Here is an 11,933-nt window from a genome sequence, read left to right on the forward strand (position 1 = left end):
TATATATATATATATATATATATATATATATAATAATAAGAGTGAGACATTATGCAAACAATATACTCTAGAAGTGGATCTCACGCCAAATCTAAACTGAAACTACCAACTCAAGGAAGGGAACAGAGACTCTGGGAAGTGACAATAGAGGACTCGAGTAGTTTAGGCCAGACACAGACAGACCAAGCTCTCTATTGCACTATTCCGACCAAAACTTCACAAACGCTGTTATGAACGATTTCAGAATCGCCACAAACGGGTTTGTTTCCACTGACCCGTCTTTCCACGACTCGCTGCACGTTAAAAGATGATGATGATGATCAGTCCTTTGTATAGTCGACTAAAAAAAACTCGAGAGGGCTTTTATTTAATTATATGTACTCACGGTTTGATTCTGTTCAGTGTTGGGATGCTTCCTTCCCGAGAACTGGAACCTGCCATTGCCTCGATTTCGCCATCTTCCATTGTTGTCTCCCCCTCGGCAACTGCTGCTTCTTCGACATTACTCTTACCATCAGTTTCTGTACCGTTGTTCTCGGCTTTTCCTGACTGTTTCACAATATGGACATCATAAAAGTTGCCTGTTCATAGTTCAAGTCCAGTTGCAAAGTAGCTTGCTCGGTTTTAATGAGTGATTAAACCGACCGTTTTACCTGATATCTGTTAACTACAGAGCACAATTCATGACCAAGATATACATCTTTTCCTCCTATTCTACATTTCACGAATGAACAATTCGAACAGATGCTAACTAGTACCCCGCATCTCGGGTACCCAAAATAAGGCAAACTATTAGAAAAAACCATCACCAGTCTTGACCCATCCATCGATACTACCCATGCGTTTTGAATGGTACCAGGACTTATCAGAATACTCTTCTTTGTTCGAGGGTTTCAAAACTATCTTTACATGCGAAAAAGTTACAAATATAAACTTGGAGATCATACCTCGTTACTGTAAGTTGGCAGTTTCTGTTCACTTGTCCAGGCACTCAAGGTTCCATTGCTAGATTCTCCGGTTTCATCGACATTGTTGCACAAGGCATCCATGACCACAGAGTCTTCATCATTCACGCACTCAATATGTATCGATGCAGGGTTTATAATGTTTTCTCCAACTAATGGATCAAAAGTTTTATTTCCCGGTTGGTCAACAATGACTCCCGTCTTCTTTTCGCCTGTTATGAGTGAAGTAGCTAAAGACACTTCTCGACCGGCTGTATTTACGCCGCTGCTATCAGCCTCCAAAGTCTTTCCCTCAGTCCCGATTCCTGTTTTTCCAGTCTCTTTAGAATTCTCCAATTCACCAGTCTGTTGATTGCACGAGTCTTGGAATGGAAAAGTCTCGACAACTATACCTTCAGACATGTCAATCATCGTAGTGATTGTGTCTGACATGCTCCCTGTTAAGTTCATCGTTTCGGTCATTGCTTCTGTATCATCCTTCACTGTTTTGTCTACTTCAACTGGTTCTGCGGCTTTTGACTCACTGCAAATGACTTCCACATTTTTCTTATCATCCATATCAAAATGCATTCCATGGACATTATTCCCATTCTCAATCTTTCTCTCTCCATGTTTCACGGGAAAACTACCATTTAGGCTCTCTGCACTCTCGTGCATGGCCATATCATGCTCCGACACATTGTTCTCTCTGCGCGATGCAGGAAGAAACTCGGATATTTCAGAAGCGGAACTCGGAGAAAATTGCACAAGCAATCCTGCATTTTCTTCCAAACTTTGACTTGTTTCTGATTTCCCGCAAACCAATACGTGAGATTCTCTATCTTTCTTGCCTTCTTGGCTCCCATTGATATTTTCCCCATCTCCAAGTGTCTTAGCTACCTCGGCCTCAGAAGAACAAGTACTGGGAACTACCACAAACTTGTCTAGCATATGCTGCCTGTGATCTAAATCAAGCAAGCTCCCATTAGGGGACAAAGATAAAGGTGCCAAAGGTCCCGTCAAGATTGAAATTGATTGACTTTGTTCTTGTTCCTGGTCAGTGCCTTTTTCCTCAAAAATCAAATCCGCAGGACCAAGGACCCTATTTTCTTGGATTATCTCTCTGAAAATCTCTCTTATAGTGTAGAAAGATCCACCAACTTCCTTGTGTGTGAGGCTAAGAGATGGAAAATTCCCACTGTTCAGCCTTTGATGCCTGAAAACAATCACCAATGCACAACACATGAACCTTCACATCCAGATGAAAGCATTTTCACAACTCTATAGCAATGGATCGAAAATCCAATTTGTAACTAAATTATGTTATTAGCAAGGATGCAACTTCCTAGTTTTTGCAAAACATAATTGCTGTAAGGTGAAAGAACTTTAAAAACGCCAAAACGTTAACTAGCATACAAGCTGATTTGTGTGAGAAAATAACACCATTTATGCAGTTAAATATGTATATATGTAGGACAGACTGTGTCAGGCTATTACCCAAAATCTGGTCAAATAGTTAAAGCCATAATCCATGTCTTAGAAGGAAAAAAGAAAATAGAAATTTGCCACCAGACTCACTCGTAAAGGTGAAGAAATATCAATCTATAGTCCTAATTCCAACCTAACATAACATAAACAACAACATGGGTAAACAGGAAGATTTAAACAAAAAGAAAAACGATCGAACAAAGTAAGGGAATTAACATGTTACTTCTTTATAAAAGATTCCACCAATGCTTTTCTCTCCTCTCTTGGGATCCGATTGCGAGACTTCTTGCCACCAGACTCATTGGACTTAGCTATGGCAAATGTTCTCCCAGACCAAGTAACCTTTATAGAATGCATGTTGTCTAGAATGTTCAAGCAGCCCTGTGCCTGTTATAGCGTGTTCCATAATCAGATTTTGAGGGTGCATAATTACAAGGATAGTAACACACAATGCCAACGTCAGACGGGAATTCAAAAGAAAATTCATAAGGCTCCAGTTCGGCAAGTTAATGGAGTAAGATTCAACAGATCAGTTTGGAGCATAGAATTTTCCGTCTACTTCTGCGGTATAATGAACTCGCACAACAAAAGATACATTATCTGAAGCTAAGCAAAATATTCAAACTTTCGTCAACATCCATTTGAGACAGAAATACAGGAGATACCAAAACCAACCATGTCTACGGAAAATTCTCCAGCGATTTCATGGACGACGGCGGTCCGACTGGGAACTCACCGGAGACGAAGCCGTCTAGGTCATGTTTTCGTAAGGATTCCAAAATCAAGTACATTTTGCTTAAAGGGGACCTAAATCCCGCCAAAATTTGAGCATCTCTCTTCCCCGACGCACATCGTCGGCTACTCGAGACAGACAAGGAAGAAGAGTGATATCACTCACCGGAGCAAGGCTGACAAGAAAAAGGAGGCGGAGGGGCCGACGGAGAAAGCTCGAGCGCCGGCGAGCCTAAAACCCTTGGAGGAGCAACATTTAGGAAATCACGTCACTGGTCTCTATCTCTGTGTGTGTGCCTGACCCAATTCTTTCTTTTCCATTTATTATAAGTCCTCAATTCATTAATATTTTTGATTTCACCCCCAACTATATGATTTAACCAAAAATGCTCCCTAAAAATCTTGAATTTAACCCTAAACTCCTTGAAATTGACACAAAAGGCCCTAAAGTAAAATAAAATGCCATATTTAATCCCATTTCTAAGAGGATTGAGTAACAAGTAACTCAATGTGTCCGTATGTCATAATACAAAGGAGACAGGTTGAATTACAATAAAATGTGGTAGCAAACCCCTAAACACCTCAAAATAATACAACTCTTTTTAGCACCATAAAAATAAGAATAAATAAATTAAAAAAAATAGCGAATCACATAAACAGAGTGGGATTGAGATTGCACGTATAATAAAATGAAGGGAAAAAAACAGAAAATTATGTAATAAGGTTATAGATCAATGTATTTTTGGACCAATTTTCAGGCAGAAGAAATCAATCCATAATCTTTAGCACACAGTAATCGACAAAATGGGTCAAATCAATACAAACGTCCAAATATGATCACTAACTGCAGGTAAATCTTTCGTTATTGTTTGGAAGGAAGGACGTCAAGTATTGGGCTCTTAATGGGCCTAACGTTGGATCTGATGTTAGACGCGGATTTTTATCATACGGGCCTCACCGGGCCCGTTTAGATTTTAGGAAACATTTTAGATTTTCTTCTTTCGCTTTTATTTTCCTATACTACTATATTTAAATTTAAAATTTTATTACTTACTCGTATAAGAAACATTGAGTTACTAGTGTAGGAACTTGTTAGTTGTTAAGCGTATGCGTGTTTATGTGTGGATTCTTTAGTATACTAGAAAATTTTGTGAAATATATTTATTAAACATGTTTAATATATATATATATATGTATGTATGCATGTGTGCGTCTGTACGCACGTATTAACAAATACAGATTCTAAATATTACTTTTCTCATATTTTAATAAAAGAAATATATTATATTGTCTAATAATATGCACATTTTATTGGGCATTAAGTTCGTGACTCAGAAATTCAACGGTCAATGATGTAACTATATAAATTTATAAAACCTTAGTCATCAAAACGTGTTTTAAATGTGGATAAAAAATCACACGTTTTCTAATATTGGATGTATACATACAGTTTTTTTTTTTTATAACTAGGAAGTTTACCAAATTTTCGGTCTGACTACATCTTTCATGGTCCGGGTTAGGGGTGTCAATTTGGGTCCGAGGCCCGAAGTCCGGCCCGGCCCGGCCCAACCCGAAAAATAGCGGATTTCGGGCCGAAGTTTCTTGGTCCGAAAAAAATCGGGCTTTCGGACCGGGTTTAAATCGGGCTTCGGGCTCGAATCGGGCCGGCCCGAAAGCCCAAAAATTTTAAAAAAAGAAAAAAAAATAACATTTACAAAGAAAATCCGCGGACCGGCCCGATCCGAGCCCGGAATGCATAGGACCGGACTTCGGACTTAAGTATATAGACTCGAAAAAAATTGGGCCGGCCTGAACCCGAACCCGAAACTTCTGGGCCGAGTACGGGTTCGGGCCGGGTTGGGCCGGGCCGGCCCGATTGACACCCCTAGTCCGGGTACAGCCTTTAAAGTGCAAGGGTTCCGAGAACAACACACCGTTTTTACCATTTTTTGTTATAACGTATAGATGGTTTTTTTTTTCACTTGGGGGTAAACTGTGAAAATAGAACGTGTCAAAGGTCTTTGGTTCTCATAATAAGTAACCTACTAGTCACGTCTCTCTGACCGAGATACAAAGAAGGTTTGACCGCCACTGCGAGTTATAGTTAGAAACCTTCTAGAAGCTTCCGGTTGAACAGATTACAACCTAATAATTACATGGCTTGAATCTTCTAATGTCACACACACACACACACCCCTTGAGATTTTTCTTCATGTCCTTTTTAGTTCCATGGATAATTAAGTAGTGCATTCCGATATGCTTCCTTTTTAAACATTTCATTATAATTGATTCAATAGAAAGATTGCAAAAGAAATAAGTAATTCATGGTTTAAACTCATATCGGTATATCTATCTTTTTTTCGGTTCCACAAACAGAAAATATGTGCGCAAATTATATCCAAATTAATTCTAGTTTTTTAAATATTAATTGGATCAAAGATTCGATAAATTTTTGAATTTAAAAAAATTTATATCCATATATAGTTTTGGTGTTTTTACAGCACCGCGCAATATAACTATATATATATATATAATCGATATAAAATTTCGTAGAAAAATAAATAAAAATTTCAACACTTTAAATGATAATTTTATAAACATCTATTAATAAATTATTAATTTATGGAGATAATGACCCAACTTGAATAATTCAACTAGTGAAATAAGAGATGCAAAATATCTATTCTATTTCGAATTCGAATTCTAAATTTGGGAGAGAGATTGAACATGACTTATTCCCGAGAATAATCTGGGCCTCATCGTAAAATATATGATTACCAAAAAAAAATTATGGGGCAATGCTTGCTTCGTGCGAGTTTCACGAGCTTTGGTTGAAGTCTCTTCGCCGCCGGTCAATGTTGTAAGCCTAAACTTCTGACTTCAACTCTTCCACTTGACTATTTATTTGGTTGGCCATCCATTACATTCAATTTTATTTATATTTTCATAAATTAAATAAAAACTTGTTTGACCTTTGCCACGTTCATTTTATTTTATATTTTAAGAAATAATTATAATATCATTAAACGACCATTATCTTTGAAATACACACTTCTCATAAATAATTTGGAATTAGTAAGTTCGAAACTCTTATATATTACTCAAAACTATTTGAATGGTCAATGAAATTATTTCATTGGGTAAGTTTCATGAATATCGTGAACTTTTTTTTTTGTCAAAGGCTCATACGTGTGTATATAATTTATTAACTACGCAACACCATTTGCTGGTTCCGAAGCATCCATGCATGACGGCTACCAAGTTCAAAGGACCCATTTTAAAAAAATGTTTTATCAATTTATATCAGTATCATCATAAATATTATTACATTGACTATATCAAAATTCGACATATATATATATATATGTACTTAATATATAATTTTTAGTTAACAAAAAAATATATATGTATGATTTTCATTTTTTTATGGTATATACTTTTCCTACCACCAATAAATTTCGTATTAGAGACATTTCTATTCGATATAATTTTATCAACATACAACTGATAATTTGTATATCATGTTTTTCCTATGTTAAATATGGTTATATTTGTTTAAAAAATACATCATTATATTTAGAAATTTAACACATTATAAAATGTAACAGGTATTTTTTTTAGTAAACTTTAAATGTAAACTAAAAAAAATAAACATGGAAAACAAATAATTACTGTATTGAATGAAATGAACCAATCGTTTATCTTCTGTAAGCCCTCCTTACAACAATTGCACTGATAAATGCAACTGCATATCAACCATAAGCATTCAAAATGTTCCATCTCAATTGCGTATATAAACCATTCCACCAACTATGTACCAAAGTTTCACTATAATGTAAAATGTCTATACATAAACCCCTTATATCTTATTGATTAAATTAATGCACATTCAAGATATAAATACAATTGAATGTTAGGAAAACTACAACAAGAGAGTCCTAAGGACAATATATAATATAACCTTATTGCATGTGGTCACATGTTTTGTTATATCGGTCGGCTCCTCCATGCCCGCTTTGTTTTCATCAATTCATGTTTTTTTTAAAATATTATAAACATGATTTTAAAATTGTTCTTAGGGCGTATCCGATGTAACTTGTAACTATTAGTGTGTTTTGTCCTTTCGGCGATATAGGTATTACCGTTATTTCTAGGGATGCTAAAAAAAACCCCTAAACGATATTATTATTTAATTTTCAATTTCAATAAAAGAGTCCTAGTCAGCCACGGCCCACGAACAACAATATACCCAGTCAACAGACTCAACCCAATGAACTTTCCCCGTAATTTTCTCATAATTTCCTTCCTTTTTTAAAAAAATAATTTGGTTCTGAGTTTCTAGATTTCCCCTTTTCCAATTTATTATTATTTTCTAACACCACAAATAGTAAATATTTTAGCTTTTACATAATTTAGTACGTACAAATTCATCACATATATGTGTGTGTGTGTGTGTGAGATTACTGTATCTATGATTTAATTTTTTTTTTCATTTGCCATGGATTCATGACGTAGTGTTCACATATGAAAAATGGGTACTACCCAAAAAGGTTACAAATTTGATCTTATCTCCTAAAATTGGTATAATTTTCGATGTAATTAATGTTTTGGTACTTTTTTTTTCACTTGCCACCAAAATCTTTTTAGTAATTTTCACGTCTTAATTGCTTTAGTTAAAATATATCCTTTTTTGGCCATATACAAATTAAATTTATTTTTTTAGTTTCCACTTCTGGCCTTTTTTTAAAAAATTCCCATTTTATTTATATTATATACTATTATATATGTGTTATTAATTTCATTTCCCTTTCCTTCTAAAATCGAGTTTCCTTGGTAAATCCGCCCCCACAACATTCAATAGAAATTTCACCCGAGATTTTTTTTTTTAAAAAAAAATCATTGTTTTAAAATTTATCATCGTCATCATCATCGTCAGCATCACCATTTGTCTCTTTCCATCACATTTTAAAAACCCTACAAAGTCTCTGAACCTTCTTCCACAATCTCACCTTTCTTCCTTCCTCTGCAACGAAACCTCTACACACCGAAATCCCAAATCAAAATCAAAATCCAAATCCCCCCGAAAAAACCCTAAATTCAAGATGGGTCTGAGCAAGGAACTAGACAAGTGCAATAATAAGCCCAGAAGATGTTCGTCGATTTGGAGAGGGATCAAGACAGTGTTCGTTCTGTTCACCATGTTCGTCTCTTTCCTTCTCTTCTCTGCTCCCATCCTCCTCGCCGTCGCCGATGCCGTCGTTCCCTCCGCCCTCCTCTCCGCCGCCTCCCTCCGCCGGCCTTCTCTGTCTTTTCCAGCGACTCTCTCTTCTCACCTGAGCAACTACGATTTCAGATACTCTCTCATCGACATACCTCTCGTCTCCATCGTTAGATCCGCTGTTATCCTCTGTAAGTAATCGAGTTCTTATAATCTCTGTCTTTGTTTATGTCTGTGTTGCAAAAATCTGACATAAAGGTTTGTTTTTTTCATCCTTCGTGTCCGATTTCAAGAACCCAGAAACAGAGTTCCGTTGCTCTGTTCCTGTTTTACACAAATCCCAGCTAAGAATTGAAATCCCCGAGTTCTCGGAATCGTGAATTCGTTGTTCTGTTTTTGTTTATTCCGAAGATTGTGTGAACAAATGGTGAATTTCTCAGGTTATGCAAAAGTATTGGGGCTAGTTTGAAACGTGTGGGAATCTTGAACCATGAACTGTTGGTCTTTTCACATGATGATTTCAACAAAAACAAAAGCCACTTTTAGATACCCAGAACCAGTTTCACACTCCGCACAACATTTTTCAATTAAAGATCCAATCTTTCGATGTACCCAGAAACTGAAAATATCAGAATCATTCATATCCTTCTCTGATTCCTTTAACAGGCGTTTACGGACTCTGCGACGGGCCGAGGCTATCAAGAGGTCCGTATCTGACAATAACGATGATCTGCTCGATCTTGTCTTTGATCTACGTGTCGTTGAAGGCTGCTTTCATGTTCGGAGAACCGGCGGCCGACTCCTCCGGCGGCGGCGGCGGAGTATACTTCCGGGCCGCCGAAGTGGCTCTGTTCGTGTGTTCGTCGGTCTTAGCCATCGGTCACATCATCGTGGCTTACCGAACAAGTTGCAGAGAAAGAAGAAAGCTCCTGGTTTACAAAATCGACATTGAAGCCGTAAGTTTCCCCACAGATTCTTACCCATTTTTTTATTATATTTTATATACTCAACCGTTGAGGGAAATTATAAATTATTATATGCGGTTTTGATATGATTTGGGATTATATTCCTTCGTGAAAAAGATTAGCAGTAGGACCCTTTTTGCTTAATTTTCAGACGTTAGATTATTGATCGTAGATTAAAAAAAAAAAAGATTCCTCTCTATGCCCACGTGGGATTTTACCAATGACAAATATGAATTGGTCAGAAAAAGCATGTGATTATAGTCAACGCTGAATTTTAATACAATCTGGCATTTAAGGGATAGGGTTCTAGAAACTGTAGAAAATTTTGTAATTTATAGGTGGGAAAATGAATGTCCATTGAAAAATATTTGAATTTTTAGCTCAGATAATCACTAACAAAAAAAACTATATTGATTTGAAACTAAGATATACAGTATTTCATGTGAATGTTTAAGCAAAAATAATAGTCTAACAATCTACAGTATTTTTTGTATTTGTTTCGAAGTTAAAGAAGTACATCTAAACTTTAATGTAAATTCGATTATTTTAATTATCTAAAAGTAAATTATGTTTAAATTCCTATTTCCCAAAATGTGATTTTATTTAAAATGGATGGACGTTCCCGAGTGGGAACCGTGTGGATAGATCATGGGCTTAATTTCTCTCTGTCAAATTATAATAATCCGACATGACACGTCACGCATCATCATGCATGTCCCATGATGGCTTTATCTCAATTACGAAACTGCAATATTACCTAAAAAAATATCATATCATATTATATTTGCTTTAGCATTACACATTAAATGTTAAATAAACACAATAATTAAAAAGTTTAATTTCCGTTTATGCGATGATCCATGCAGGTTTCAGCTTGTAAAAACGGCTTCCCAAGATACCAGAAGATGCTACAACAAGAGAGGATCAAATAACGCATTCAAGAACTCGGAAGCAATGTCTCCATGAGACATCTACACATGTACATACACCTATACATACATACACATTCATGAAGATCCGACTTCTTCTAGGTTTCGTTGGTTTGAACCCATCATCTGCTTCCCTTCTAAGTTTCAGGTAACAATAATTTATTAAACCGAATCTCTTCCTTGATCCATTATATAATTATGTGAATCTGCATAACATATTGTAAGAGTATTATATACATTTTTTTTTGGTACGCATGCGTTATATAATCGAGGTAACCAACTTATATAAGTGCCTTTTTTTAATGATTCTGTTGCAGAACGGTCCAAAGGATAATCTGTAAAGCTGGAGGAACAGAGTGGATGGGCCTAACGTATGTTCTGTAAGAATATATACACATATACAACATAAAGGACAACTTCTGATGTATTGGCAGTTGTTACAATTTTAAAATTTAAATACCGTAGTGATAGAATCTTTAGATTATATATATATATATATATATATAAATATATAATCCACCGTATATAATTTGTCCTTTTTGTATACAACGGGGTTCATCAATGAGAAACAGATGCCGAAGGCGTCTTTTCTTCAGTATCTTTCTATTTTTTTTTTGTATAAATGTATTTTATGGAATTTATATGGGACTATGGGCGACACTAAACAACTCCACATATAGTTGCTGTTTAAATTATGTTGATGCCATGGCATGTGCCCTGAATTTGTTATAGGGACGATGAGTCCAAATATAATATTGACAAATATAATAACATTGTGACAAAAAAAAAATATGTATTTGGAATTATCTGATTAGATCACTTTATGAATGAGTTGCTGTTACGACTTTTTAAAATGGACTTCGGGCGTATATTGATAACATATATAAGCCCATGAAATATATTTAACTTTTTTTAATGGAATGTTTTGACAAATTTATTTTTGAGTTTATGATACAACTCGGATTTATAAAGAAGTATTTAAAAGATAAATGTTAACGTAGGTTAAGGAACTGATTGGATTGTAAATTTGTTATGGATTGGAATTTATTATTTTATACTAGTCTCATCAATTAATTATATAAACATGGAATGACAATTGGGCCCAAAAATGAAAAAAATATTCACACTAAATCGAGCAATGGTTTTGTCTATATATTAAAATAGCTCGATGGCATAAATCAAGTATCAGTGTTCCGGTGCTTACGTATTACGTAGAAATCTGTTTATTTTTAAAAAATGTGATATAATAATATTCAAAGTAATTTGAGCCTCCATATTTACATGGGCCGTGTCGATAATTGTTATATGGGTTAATGGGCTTTCTTGTGATGGGCCTTTGAGGAGAAAGACTACAAGAATGAGATGCGAATTCATATTTTAACATGTAATTTGGATTAAAATGTCAATTAAAAAAAAAAGAAAAACAAGAAAACAAGAAAGAAAACCTTAAATTCATACAACAACCTTTGGGGGACCAAAAGAAAAAGAAAAAAAAAAAGAAAAAAAAAATAGTGACACACAGAGAATAGTGTAAAGGGACCAAACACACAACCACGGACAGATAAGGCTGAGATAAGGCTTCTTATATTCATCACAAACAAAACACCTTATTGTTTTTATATGCAAAAAAAAAAAAAAAAAAAAAAAAAAAAAAAAC

The 11,933-nt window shown here is 35.2% G+C and overlaps 2 protein-coding genes across 4 annotated transcripts; one reads left to right on the forward strand and one right to left on the reverse strand.

Moving 5' to 3' along the window:
* Positions 1 to 49: 49 nt before the first annotated feature.
* Positions 50 to 3,441, reverse strand: LOC104824314. 3 transcript variants are annotated; one of them, XM_010556359.2, is made up of 6 exons: positions 3,108 to 3,250; positions 2,656 to 2,819; positions 1,358 to 2,160; positions 948 to 1,270; positions 386 to 549; positions 50 to 293 (listed from the first exon to the last, which is right to left on the reverse strand). In XM_010556359.2, exons 1-6 carry the CDS (start codon positions 3,108 to 3,110, stop codon positions 200 to 202), a joined length of 1,551 nt encoding a protein of 516 aa, XP_010554661.1. In that variant the 5' UTR covers positions 3,111 to 3,250; the 3' UTR covers positions 50 to 199. The 3 variants fall into 3 exon arrangements, with proteins under 3 accessions (XP_010554661.1, XP_010554660.1, XP_010554659.1); XM_010556358.1 differs by lacking the exon at positions 3,108 to 3,250 and adding an exon at positions 3,331 to 3,441 and having other exon boundaries at positions 948 to 2,160; XM_010556357.2 differs by having other exon boundaries at positions 948 to 2,160; positions 3,108 to 3,245.
* A 4,711-nt stretch (positions 3,442 to 8,152) lies between these two features.
* LOC104824315 lies at positions 8,153 to 10,971 on the forward strand. The gene is made up of 4 exons (XM_010556360.1): positions 8,153 to 8,573; positions 9,049 to 9,338; positions 10,214 to 10,424; positions 10,594 to 10,971. Exons 1-3 carry the CDS (start codon positions 8,267 to 8,269, stop codon positions 10,277 to 10,279), a joined length of 663 nt encoding a protein of 220 aa, XP_010554662.1. The 5' UTR covers positions 8,153 to 8,266; the 3' UTR covers positions 10,280 to 10,424; positions 10,594 to 10,971.
* Positions 10,972 to 11,933: the final 962 nt, after the last annotated feature.

Source organism: Tarenaya hassleriana, unplaced genomic scaffold (genome assembly GCF_000463585.1).
Source record: "Tarenaya hassleriana unplaced genomic scaffold, ASM46358v1 Cleome4, whole genome shotgun sequence".
NCBI classification, from domain to species: Eukaryota; Viridiplantae; Streptophyta; class Magnoliopsida; order Brassicales; family Cleomaceae; genus Tarenaya; species Tarenaya hassleriana.